We start from the raw sequence: 13,378 nt of genomic DNA, 5'->3' as shown, positions 1-13,378 counted from the left end.
ACTTCAGACAAGATTTTGGTACCCCAAATGATTTTAGCTGAAAAAGTGATAAATACCAAAGTTGAATAACTCATCAAGATCTACAACTTTTGTATTGGTCATTTCTTCATATAACAAAGTGGTAACAACATTGTTCACAAATGTGACACATCTCTCATAAGGTTTTATAAACTATATGAGACATGTGTAAGATTAGTGAACAATGTGTGCTAAGAATTTATCAAATGAAGAAATGACCAAAATAAAAGTTGTAGATATTCATGAGTTGAACAACTTTGGTATTCATCACATTTTATGTTGAAATCAATTTGGGTCTCAAATTTTGGTTCGAACTTGTCGTTTTTCAAAATTTCATATGTGAAAGGTTCAAATTTTGTCGAATGACAAGATGACTAAAATGAAAGTTTTAGATATTAATGATTTGAACAACTTTGGTATTCATCACTTTTTATGTTAAAATCATTTTGGGTCTCAAATTTTGGTTCGAACTTGTCATTTTTTCAAATTTCAAATTTGAAAGGTTCAAATTTTGTCAAATGACAAGATGACTAAAATAAAAGTTGTAGATATTAATGAGTTGAACAACTTTGGTATTCATCACTTTTTATGTTGAAATCAATTTGGGTCTCAAATTTTGGTTCGAACTTGTTATTTTTTAAAATTTCAAATTTGAAAGGTTCAAATTTTGTCAAATGACAAGATAACCAAAATAAAAGTTGTAGATCTTGATGAGTTGAACAACTTTTGTATTCATCACTTTTACATCTGAAATCATTTTGTCAATATATACAAATGAAAAGTTTGAGCAATTTAAATTTTGAATTTAAAAAAAATGCAACTTCAGACAAGATTTTGGTACCCCAAATGATTTCAGCTGAAAAAGTGATAAATACCAAAGTTGAATAACTCATCAAGATCTACAACTTTTGTATTGGTCATTTCTTCATATAACAAAGTGGTAATGACATTGTTCACAAATGTGACACATCTCTCATAAGGTTTTATAAACTATATGAGACATGTGTAAGATTAGTGAACAATGTGTGCTAAGAATTTGTCAAATGAAGAAATGACCAAAATAAAAGTTGTAGATATTCATGAGTTGAACAACTTTGGTATTCATCGCATTTTATGTTGAAATCAATTTGGGTCTCAAATTTTGGTTTGAACTTGTCGTTTTTCAAAATTTCAAATGTGAAAGGTTCAAATTTTGTCAAATGACAAGATGACTAAAATGAAAGTTTTAGATATTAATGAGTTGAACAACTTTGGTATTCATCACTTTTTATGTTAAAATCATTTTGGGTCTCAAATTTTGGTTCGAACTTGTCATTTTTTCAAATTTCAAATTTGAAAGGTTCAAATTTTGTCAAATGACAAGATGACCAAAATAAAAGTTGTAGATCTTCATGACCTCTACAACTTTGATGTTTATCAAATTTTTATTTGAGATCATTTAGTGAATAATTAATTTTGATTTAAAATTTTGAAAAAAAAAATTAACTGTAGAGGCGGCTTATAACCTCAGCCGCCCCTACAGCGGCTCTGAGGTATTTTGAAAAAGATTCAACTGTTGAGGCGGCTTATAAACTCAGCCGCCCCTATAGAGGCTCTGTAGGGGCGGCTTATAACCTCAGCCGCCCCTACAGCGGCTCTTAGGTATTTACATGTACCGTCGCCGCCGAAATCATACACTTGGGCGAAATCAGACACTTCCACCGTTAGGCTGCCCAATTTCGCCGCCGGCGCCGCTGCACCGCCGCACCTGCACCGCCGTCGCCTGCCCCTCCCTGACCCCTCCACCGCCTCCTCCACCGTCTCCCTGACCCCAACCGCCGTTCCCCAGGCCGCGACGGCAGCTAGGGTTTGGGAGCGCTCCTCGGCGACGGCGAGCAGCTACGACTGCTCCTTCAAGGTCCTGCTCATCGGGGACTCCGCCGTCGGCAAGAGCAGCCTCCTCGTCAGCTTCGTCTCCGTTGCCCACATCGACGACGACATCGCGCCAACCATAGGTACGTGCGCATCCGTTCCTCCTGTACCCCGGTGGATCTCGCCGCTGCGTGACTCTGTAAGGGCATGAAGCTTGCTTAAGGTCTTGTGCTTGAAGGATTGTTTTTCTTTATAACCCCAATGGATGAGTTTTAGAGCAAAACTTGGCAAATTGTAGCAGTTGCTGTGACCCTTGTGAGTTTTAGTGGAAATTTGGTAAACCCATGTCTCTGTAGAGAAATTAGTATGCTTATCTTCTCTAAAGTTTTCTTCGGTGGGGATGAATTGAGGTGTGAAATTTGGGATACAATACAATGCGTCCTGGATTGAAATTTTGGGATGCAAAGTTCAGACATGTGTCTACTGGTAGTCTCAATTGTCAGATCCAATCATGTTACTTGGACTAGACTTTTGACTTGTTTCACCGCTATACAAAAAGTATCTAGCATTGGATCTAGCCTCACTGCTTTGGCCCTGTATTGCTTCCAGTTGTAGGGTATATAAACCGGAATATGCTTGATCTTTAGTATGCTTATCTTCTCTAAAGTTTGAAAAATCAAAATCAAGGTACGTGCTGTGATTTGCAATGTTCATCATTCCTTATCAATTTTTGATGCATATTTCTGCCTTTCAAATCCAAGGAAGTTGGTTTTCTAATAGCACCTAAGCAATTGTCTTAGCCTTAAGGGTACCACACAACCTTTTTTTTCTTCTTTTGCGTATCTCTTTGACGGTTTCTAGATTTTCTAACTTATAACATGAGCTTAAGAAATTTGTTCAAACAAAAGAAATAATTATCTCTGGGAATTTGCAACTTCTTATATCCAACTAGAGTTCAGACAAACATGCTCTGTAGTCTGTTACTGTAGATTTGCTGCTCCTTGGAAAGTTCACAATTCTTTCCCTCTTCCCTGTTTAATCTTCTTTCTTCTTTAGTTGCGAGTCTTGAGAATTTAAGGCTTTCCTTTGAGTGGAGTTCTCGTGACAATCATTTGAGGACTAACTGTTTTGTGCTGGAATTATTGGATGCACGAAAGTTAAGATACTGCCTTAAATGATTGTCTTTCTCTATGGTTTCAGTGCATGGATTTTAAATGGAAAGTTGGCATAATTGAAGCTTTGCAGTGGATCTTGTGAATTTTAGTGGGAATTTGGTAAAATTCATCCATTTCTTCTGTAGGCAGTTTCTTAATTACATGTTTGAGCTGAAGTTTCCAATTCAAGGAAAAACTAATCTTTTATTCGTTGGAGTACCTATATAGTTTTCTATGTGTCAACAGCATCACTTAATGTTCAGTGCATACCCATGCAATAATTTCTAAATTTTGCTACAGCATCAGTTAGCCAAATGCCCCTTTGATACAACCTGCTTGTTTCAGAACTGTCCTTGCAGTCCCCGAGGCTATCAGTATTCCCACTAGTTACTTGAATTAGCAGAATAACTATTATGTGATGCATCTATTTAGATTATCACCATCAGTATTCTCAAGCTTAACTGATGCTGCAGTTTTATACTTGAATAAAACTGCAAATACCAATCGTGGATCAGAAAACCATGTGATGCAACTGCGCATATCTACACTACTCCTTACAGCCACATAACCATGTGATGCAATGACAGTTGACAGGGTCTCGTCTCTTGTCTCATGTTCCTTTTTTCATCAACAGCAGTGAGTATACGCTTCTGTTGTCACTTGCCCATAGTTTTTACCTGTCTGCTGCAGACTTGACCCTCGAGATTTCTATATATCCCTTCTGAATTATTGAATCCCTCCCTCCTATGTGAATGTGAATAATTGGGTATACGCACTGTGCTGTATGTGTGTGCATGTGTTTTGTTTGGATTGGATGCATGGTTTTTGTTTGGAGCGAGCACCGAGCAGTGATCTTAGGATAGAGCCAAAGCCAGCCGGTCCTCTACCGGTTCGGTTAGATTTGTTAATCAGTTGTGCTTGTCATTTTAGCAGGAGGTTAGTGTTTGGCTGGTGTGTGTGTTCCCAGAACGCGACGCTGTGAATTTGGGGGCTGTGGCCTGATGGCAGGTGTACCGTGCAACTTGCTGCCCAGCTATTGTGTCTGTCGTGCTCGGCCCAAGCATCATTTGTCTCCAAGAGACTATGCTAGACACTGTTGACAGTTTTTTGGGCTTGGAATTCCTAGGGCCAAGCATACTTGCTTTTCCTTTAGATGTAACATGAGGACTCTCACCTGTTTATGCATATGCATTCAACTCTCTCTCACTCATTTCTCTTTTCTGCCATTTCTAAATGGAGAGCATTGATTATATAGTGATTTTACATATTGATTCCACGTACAGGTTACATGTTGAATTCACATGCTCTTTTTTGTTTTTCCATGTCCTGATTTGTAGTGATTTTACATATTTTAATGACCGCCACTCGCAAGGTGAGGAATTGTGAGGTGGGTCTCCTACGATCTAACCTTCTTAAGTCATAACAAGTCTCATAGATAATCTGAGGTTCCAGGTGGCACTAAAAGATGCAATTCTATGGGTTGATTGATTATATGTAGTTTTCTAGGGTGATTTTGAATTGTTGGGTCAATCTTGATTGGATTATCTTTTTTTGTTCTTTTTTCATGAATAAATAAATTGATGAGACATGAGTTAGTTTGAGATTATGGCTGTCAGAGCGAGGGAGATGGGGAAAGGGCAGATTGGGTCTGATATGGTTATGGTTAGGGAAACTAGTTATGGTGTCGCTTTGGCTTTTGGCAGTGATGATGCTGAGCGGGATTTCCATCTATAACAGTGCAGTAGTGCAAAGTGCTAACTACTGTGTTGTACATAAACTCAGGGACTGCTATCAAGTCTTAAGACTTTTAAGTGAGATGTAGAAGCTTAAAATTGAGTTCCTAGACAGTCAAGAGTTGTAATTGATCATCAAAGCTTTCAGCTGAGATAGCAAACTTTCAGGTGTTTGATCGAACTCTGAAAGGGCATTTGAAAGTCAGTGATCAGAGATTTTGTTTATTTTTAGGTGACCGCAGCGTCAAGTTTAAGTTGCAGCTTGAAAGCATAGAGTGGTGGCAGATGTTATGAAGTTAAAGTTGTTCTCAGTTACTCTGCCAAAAGCACGCTTTTAATTTCACAATTGTGGTAGGACTACATTAAGGTGCATACAGGAGCCAGGTTGTAGTTTTAGTCACTGGTAATCGTCTTTTTTTACTTTCCATTTGGCATGAAGTGCAATTCATGAGAAACATCGAAGTGCCAGTGGATTCTTAAAAAAGGTTCAGTTTCATTTCTTACAGTTACATCATACAAGTACTACTATTACTACCAGTACTACTACTACTACCAGTACTACTACTACTACTACAAGTACTACTACTACCAGTACTACTACAAGTACTACTACTACCAGTACTACTACTACTACTACCAGTACTACTACTACTACTTGTACTACTAGTACTACTACTTCTACCACTAGTACTACTACTTCTACTAGTAGTACTAGTACTACTACTTGTACTACTAGTACTACTACTTCTACCACTAGTACTACTACTTCTACTACTTATACTACTTTTTTTCTTGCATATCTTAGAACAAGGCATGAAATGTCACGAACATCAAAGAGTGCATCTCGATGCCCCGTGAATGATGAGCAGCCATCCCATGGAGAGCAAGAACTAGATGACCAGCTTACTCAGGAGCAGTTCGATAACGAGTTAGAAAAGGGTCTAGAAGTGATGCTTACTCAGGAGGACCTTGTCGATGATGATGATCCAGTGGGGGGAGCCCAGGGAAGAGAAGGCGGAGAGGATGCCCAAGGCGAAGAAGGAGATGATGATGACGACACCTCATCAGGGGGATATGTAAGTCCCGAGGATCCTTTCCCACAAGAACCCAGACGGAGGCCAACGGAGGACGAGTTGGACAAGGATTTTAATCCGAACAATGAGGTACGGATAAAGCCTTAGTAGCTTGTAAATTTGGCTAATGCTATGGTTTTATGTTACCTCTGCTAACACTTTTGACCTGTCGGATACACAGGTCGTCCCTACTCAACCTCTGAAAAGACGACGTCGGCCTCCGGCTCGTCTTGCCGAACAATATGTAGCAGGGCAAAGGAGATCAAAGGAAGGAGCCATAGGTACTCACAATGAGGCCTCCGCTCCACAACCTCAGGACACAACCACGACTGAGACTGCCCAGCCAAAGAGGAAACGAGAGGGGATTAGAAAGCCAAACCAATATCACGACAAGGCATGCTATGTGATAACGGAGGTCGGACCAGACGGGCAGATCCTTGAGCCATATACATACAGGGCGAAATTCCGTAATCACATCGGGTTTGTAGTTAGAGATAAGTTGAACCCAGCTATCCGTAGCTGGAATCTTGTACCTATGAGCCAAAAGGTAGACCTATGGGAGAAGCTGAAGCAGAACTTTAGGTTTTCAGAGGGAACGCATGAGTTGGTACAACAAAATGCTTTTAAGATAATGGGGCAGAGCTTCCGATGTTGGCGGTCAGATCTGAACAAGAACTTTATCCAACAGAAGTTAACTCCTTTCCACGAGTATGGCAACATAACTCCTAGTTAATGGGAGGAGCTCGTGGCTGAGAAGACTTCAGAGGCATCATTGTCCCTCAGTGCCCGTAACAGCGAGCAGGCGAAGAAGAGCCAACACTACCCTCGTCTAGGCCCCGGTGGCTACGCTGGCAAGCAAGAGGTCTTTAGGAAGATGGACGCAGAGGCCGAAGCTACCGGGAATACGGAAGTGCCAAAGTTGAAGCCATGCCTTAAACAGTGGATATACGCAAGGAGTGTCGATTCATCCGGTAGTAGCCTCAAGTTTGCTAAGCTAGAGACCGAAGAGGTAGTATCAAAAATACTGAAACTTGCTGAAGACAAGGAGAATGGTGCATTCAACCCTTCCAGAGAGAGGGACGAGCTTACCGTTGCCTTGGGAAACCCTGAGCACACAGGACGCACCAGGGGGCTAGGGAAGAGGATGTCCTGGAAGCACGGATTCGTAGAGGAGAGGCACATGTACAAGAAACATGGCAGAGACCGAGAGTCTAATCTTGAGCGCCAAGTGAAGGCTCTAGTTGAAAAGATGTTGGTGGAGAAAGGACTATCTATGATGGAGCCACAGACACCAATGGGGCCGCCCAGAGAACTGGTGGTAGTTGGCAGCCCTCCGGATGTTCCCAGCAGTCAAGGTTCCAATGCAATCGGAACCCCCGTCGATCGCATACGGGCGCCAACTAGTTGTAAATTGGTGGTTCCGATGGGCAGGCAAAACGTGATCATTGAGGTGGCAACGGGCGTGGCACATCCTCCAGGCGGCACGTGGCACAATAGGGACATCCCACAGGATTACATTCGGGTCGAGGTGCATACCGTGAAGCCCAAGTTCATGACTTGGAAGATAGAACACCCTACTCCCGAGGGGCTCGTGTTACTCGGAGACGTCATGAACCAGTTCATCCTCTGGCATAGATGGGACATTGTATTGACCGAGTCTTCGCCAACTCCGACTGAAGTTCATCCTCGGGAGCGACCCGTCGAGGACGGGGAGGTATACTCACCGGCCCATGACCATGACCACCACACGCTAGAGACTTCTCCACCTCGTACCGAGCAAGGGCATGATGACATGCCACATCCTTCTCCACCTCATATCGAGCATGGGCATGATGACATGCCACGTCCTTCTCCAGCTCGTACCGAGCAAAGGCATGATGAGATGCAACATTCTTATCAACAAGCGCAGTCGATACATGAACAACAAGTGTCTCATGAACAGCAATTGCCTCGTGAACAGCCGATACGTGAAGAACAAGTGGCCCCTGGAGCAGGTGATGCACAAGTTGACAAGGACGTGCCCGAATGGGAAGCTCGAAACAAAATCCCAATCAAGATAAGGCCATCATATGTGGGCATTAATGACGTCTCGTCGGTGCACAAGTGGATGGCTCATGACCAGTTCAAGCCTAAGAACCAAGTAAAAGAATTCAGAGCACCAGCTTCTGAGGAGGGCACCACTGAGGAGGCACCACTAGCAAACTGCACAAAGGGTTTAACAAGTATCCAGCTGTTGATAACATCAAATGGTTAGATGATTGCCCGGATAAATATGAAAAAGGCACGAACTTCCTACCAAACCGAGTCATACAGTGCTTGCCACGTGGAATGAGAAAGTTCCACGATTGGTACTTGCGTGCTCAGATAACAGAACTAGAAATCTTACAAGCATGGATCCCTGCCGGCACATTTGGAGCGCCAGGTGGGCAAATTGCCGTTGAGTTTAAGGATATCCAGGCATGCTTCCACCTCGGACGAATGGAAATGAATCTGATTTGCATATGGTGCCTGTAAGTCCTTGTCCTCTCAATATGATATGAATGTAATCTTTTAATTTTGTTGTAACTAACCCGCGCCGTGATTTGTAGAATGCAAGCGGACTTTGTGAAAAAGAGGCCAGCTCTGAAACACGGGTATATAGACCCTTCACCTATAGCATCAACAAATTTTAATTACCCTAAAGAGTGGAAACTAGATTGCAAAGAACTAGGAGCTGGAAAGACACTTAAGAAGAAAGAGGACATCAGGAACAAGAAAATATTGGAAGAGTCCCTCAAGGTTGCGGCATACATTGCCCTATGTTTTAAAAATCTCCAACAACACGATAATATATGGATACCATACCACTTCAAGTAAGTTCGACTGTATACTTAGCTTTGTTCAATATACTTTGTTCGATGCAAAAGAGCTTATGTGTTCCTTCTATGACTAAATTCATGCAGCGATCACTGGATTTGCATAGGCGTCTGGCTCTCACATAGCATGGCATGGGTCTTTGATTCAGCGGATTTTCCAGTCGAGACATACAAAGACTTCATAACGATTGTCAAGACGTATACATATTAACAATCCTCATTTTAGCTACTATGTTTGTATACATACTTGTAAGGTTCAATGTGGGATACTAACAAGTTGCATTTGCTAAAACCATTGGAACAGGGCATTCAGGCACTATGTCCAGGAACATAAGGGGAGGCATCATCCAAATAGGAAGAAAAAGTTGTATGTCAAAACTCTATGTGCGGTAAGTGTCATTTACTTTGGTACTTCATATATTACGTGTCTGTCAATAGGATTACTTAACATCTCCATATGCAAAACATATAGTGCCCCAAGCAGAAGCCTGGGAGTCTACATTGTGGATACTACACATGTATTATGATGAGTACCATCGGTGGCTACAACAGAAACCCCAATCTGGTAAGTTTGAACCTCTTCGCTCGTAGTATGAAAAGTTCGCATATGTTGTGATATAGTAAACCTAAACTTGTTCTCTTGTAGTTGGAGAAAGATAAAGACATGAGAAGGAACCCATACAAGGATGACGAGCTCTTAGAGATGGTCAGCGACCTTTGCAACTTTATAATGGACCAGATTGTGTATCATAAAGGCACTTACCATCATCTTCTTTCCGACTTAGGTAGTAATCCTCTGTACCAACACCTTCGGGAGACTGATAGGTTAGCCCTAGGCCGTTGATGATAATGTGGACTTGTGGTATGATTTGGATCAGACTTTGGAACGGTTTGGACTTTGTTTTGCATGTGGACTTGTGGATATCTTAATGGACTATGTTGTAATGATGGACTTCATAATGGATTATGTTGTAATGATGGACTTTTGTGAATTATGATTTGTGATGATGGTCTTGTGTTTATGGATGTATATATGTATATTTGTGGCAGTTAGATTCGAATTTGAATTATATATATATATATGTGGTCAGATTTGAATTTGAATTATTTATTTTTTTGCTAGAAAATCCACTGTAGGGGCGGTTCTTGATTGAACCGCCCTTACAAATACACACAGCAGGGGCGGCTGGTGATACAGCCGCCCTTACAGAAGTACACTACAGGGGCGGCTGTTACCAGCCACCCTTACAGAGAGAACTGTAGGGGCGGCTGAAAACACCAGCCGCCCCTATAGAGGGCACTACAGGGGCGGTTAGGAAACCGCCCCTACAGAGGCACCCTCTGTAGGAACACCCCTACAGTAACATTCTGTAGTAGTGTTGGCTACTGGAAGTGGGCCTGTTGCCTAGTTTGCAGAAACCCCATGCTCTATTTTTCTCTCTCACTCCAATGTTTGCTGACTCTCTTCCTCGCAGCTGCCAGCGCGTGAGGCCAAGCAGCGTCACCCACGGTGGCCAGTGCGTGAGGTCGAGCAGCACCTCTTACCCGCGGTGGCTAGCCCGCGAGGCTGAGCAACGGCTCTCGCCTGTGGCGGCTTGCGCACAAGCCAGAGTTTATTGGTATGTGGCTGTTCATTCCATGGACGGGCCACCATGGCTGGGTTCAAATAGGCTAGAGTGCTCGTCGGCAACTGCAGAACTACGTTGCCGGGCGGCTGGCACAGTCGCCCCTACAGAGGCTCTAGAGCCGCCCCTACAATAACATTCTGTAGTAGTGTTGGCTACTGGAAGTGGGCCTGTTGCCTAGTTTGCAGAAACCCCCTGCTCTATTTTTCTCTCTCACTCCAATGTTTGCTGACTCTCTTGCTCGCAGCTGCCAGCGCGTGAGGCCAAGCAGCGTCACCCACGGTGGCCAGCGCGTGAGGTCGAGCAGCACCTCTTACCCACGGTGGCTAGCCCGCGAGGCTGAGCAACGGCTCTCGCCTGTGGCGGCTTGCGCACAAGCCAGAGCTTATTGGTATGTGGCTGTTCATTCCATGGACGGGCCACCACGGCTGGGTTCAAATAGGCTAGAGTGCTCGCCGGCAACTGCAGAACTACGTTGCCCAGCAGACCTAGCACTTCCCTAGTTGAGCACATCACTACCCACTCAAAACACCACATCACTGCCAGATTTTGAATCGGCAGTTGCATACCGGCAGTGACGTGGTCTTTTTTAGGAAATTACCAAAAATAGGCAAAAAAGTCAAAAAATAGCAAAAAAAAATTCAAATCTGCGGAGGCCCCCATCGGCCAGCGCCCACCGCCCACTCGTCTCCGTCGAAGTGGCAAGTCGTAGCATTTTTCGTTGAAAATTTGCACGCTACTCGGCCAGTGGGATTCAAACTTGCGACCTCCTTTTCGCGCGTACCCCCTCTACCACCGCACCACACTATTACACATAATCATCAGTGGCGTAGCCACAGGGTATGCCGGGTATGCACCGGCATACCCTGCAAACCTGGTCAGCAGTAGTATACATATTATTATATGGAAAAAGTCTACATCACCCCCCACCTTTCATACTTGGTCTACTTCACCCCCTCAACTATGAAACCGTCTGTTTTACCCCCTGAACTTTCCAAAACCGTCTATTTTACCCCTGGGTGGTTTTCTGACAGCGGTTGCTACAGTAACGATGGTTTGCTACAGTATCCGATGGTTTGAATTTCTTTTTATTTATTTATTTTCGGTGAATCTTTGAAAAATCACAGTAAATCATAGAAAAATCATAAAATAAAAAATCTAATTTTGTTGGACTCCACATGAGTAGATCTACATAGTGAATATATAATATGGTATGCTTTAGTATAAATTTTTTTACTGTAGCATTAGATTAATTGGAAAATCTATTTTTGTGTGTAATTAATTGGAATAATTTATAGTTGTAGCTTCTATGGTCCAATTGTGGTAAAATTTTTATGGCACGCTAATTATTGTATGTTTGAACTATAGTAAAAATTTCGTACTCATTGGACTATGTATAACTTAGTTATAGATAAATTCTAATTAATTACAGACAAAATTGGATTTTCCAATTAATCTAAATCTACAAAAAAAATTTGTACTAAAGCATACCGTATTATATATTCACTGTGTAGATCTACTCATGTAGAGTCCAATAAAATTAGATTTTTCATTTTATGATTTTTCTATGATTTACTGTGATTTTTCAAAGATTCACCGAGAATAAATAAATAAAAAGAAATTCAAAACCACCGGATACTGTAGCAAACCACCGTTACTGTAGCAAATCCGATGTTACTGTATCAAAACCGCTATCAGAAAACCCACCCAGGGGGTAAAATAGACGGTTTTGGAAAGTTCAGGGGGTAAAACAGACGGTTTCATAGTTGAGGGGGTGAAGTAGACCAAGTATGAAAGGTGAGGGGGTGATGTAGACTTTTTCCATTATTATATTGTATATATGTTGTATTTGTTAAAAAGAAAAAAAAAGAAAAAAAAACATACGTGGACACCATTGCGTGATGACGAGAGGCCCATATGATGCACTGACGTGGCCCATGTGGCAAGGGAACTCCAATTCTCTAAAGTCCAAACGTCCGGTACGTGCGCTCCATATACGTTCGAATTTCCTAATTTAATCTCGATCAGACAGGGAGCCACGGAGGAACACGTGCGTCGCCGCCTGACAGGTGAGTCGGCCGGCCACGACCCCTGGTGCCCTGCCACCCTCCACCATGCTCTAAATGCTAGATCGGATGATCGCCATCTTATTCCCACGTCCTATCTGCAGAATATACGGTTGCGCCAGCCAGGGTTTATCGTCTTGATTCACTATTTTTGTTAGGTAAATTTTAATCTTTGCTCTTCGTGTTTTTTAGAAAATTATTTTCTACATTCATAGCTATTTGGTAACATTTATAGCCAGTTGAACCTTCTAATCCTCCACCTGATTAGGTTGAACTAGTGGTGGAAGATCAGTAGTTGATCTGGTTGATGAAGAAGATATAGTAAGCCATTCATATTTCTTAGAAAACGTCGAATAAAACAGTCTAAAAAATAGCATTGTAAGCCTCTAGTACTCTTTTATGCCTATATTTAAACTATCGGTATGACTTTTGAACTATTTATATTGTATCTAGTAGATGGTTTCAACTTAATCCTTGAATTTAAGCCTTATCATATTACTTAGTGCATGTATACCAAATTAAGTTGTAAAATTTACAATTGTTACTGAATTACTAAAATAGATTTACCAAATTATATATGAAATGTTTTTTTAGCGGCATATCTAAAGTTAAAATCCTAGATTCGCCACTGATAATCATCACCATGGGGAGGAGAAGGCACGGCCCAGTGATTCGCCGACGCAGTCAACAACACCTCGACGCAGATGACTCCTCACCATGCTCTCGTGGGCCAGCGTCAACCCGCATGCTCGTCAGCTGCACTCCAGCCACCACGTCCCCACCACCATCCCATATATCCCGCACAGCTCGCTCGATGGCATTCGAGCTGGGTGCGGCTGCCACACCATCACATCGGTTCCCCGGTTTATCAGTGAGCAGGATCTCGCAAGCCCAGCGTGTCCCCCACACGCGACCTTGGAGGAGGGGGCGATGACTCGGTGCTCACCCGCTGCGGGCAAGAGACACTCCGTCTCGCCTGCTGGCCACCGTGGGCGAGAGTCGC

At 42.6% G+C, this 13,378-nt stretch overlaps 1 protein-coding gene across 1 annotated transcript; it reads left to right on the top strand.

The window, feature by feature from the left end:
- Window positions 1-8,253: 8,253 nt before the first annotated feature.
- LOC136548153 (uncharacterized) lies at window positions 8,254-12,375 on the top strand. The gene is made up of 7 exons (XM_066539775.1): window positions 8,254-8,339; window positions 8,418-8,681; window positions 8,772-8,882; window positions 8,989-9,073; window positions 9,157-9,249; window positions 9,331-9,509; window positions 12,342-12,375. The coding sequence occupies exons 1-7, from the start codon at window positions 8,308-8,310 to the stop codon at window positions 12,373-12,375; spliced, it is 798 nt and encodes a 265-aa protein (XP_066395872.1). The 5' UTR covers window positions 8,254-8,307.
- The last annotated feature ends 1,003 nt before the right edge of the window (window positions 12,376-13,378 follow it).

The sequence above is a fragment of the Miscanthus floridulus genome, chromosome 4, assembly GCF_019320115.1.
Source record: "Miscanthus floridulus cultivar M001 chromosome 4, ASM1932011v1, whole genome shotgun sequence".
NCBI lineage: Eukaryota > Viridiplantae > Streptophyta > Magnoliopsida > Poales > Poaceae > Miscanthus > Miscanthus floridulus.
The sequence above is the reverse complement of the archived record's forward strand: the minus strand, read 5'-3'. Positions and strand labels throughout refer to the sequence as shown.

Coding starts and splice junctions, on each gene's coding strand:
- LOC136548153 (XM_066539775.1), top strand. CDS start 8,308: ATGGAAATGAATCTGATTTGCATATGGTGCCT. Junction 8,682..8,771: donor TGGATACCATACCACTTCAA/GTAAGTTCGACT, acceptor AAATTCATGCAG/CGATCACTGGATTTGCATAG. Junction 9,250..9,330: donor ACAACAGAAACCCCAATCTG/GTAAGTTTGAAC, acceptor GTTCTCTTGTAG/TTGGAGAAAGATAAAGACAT.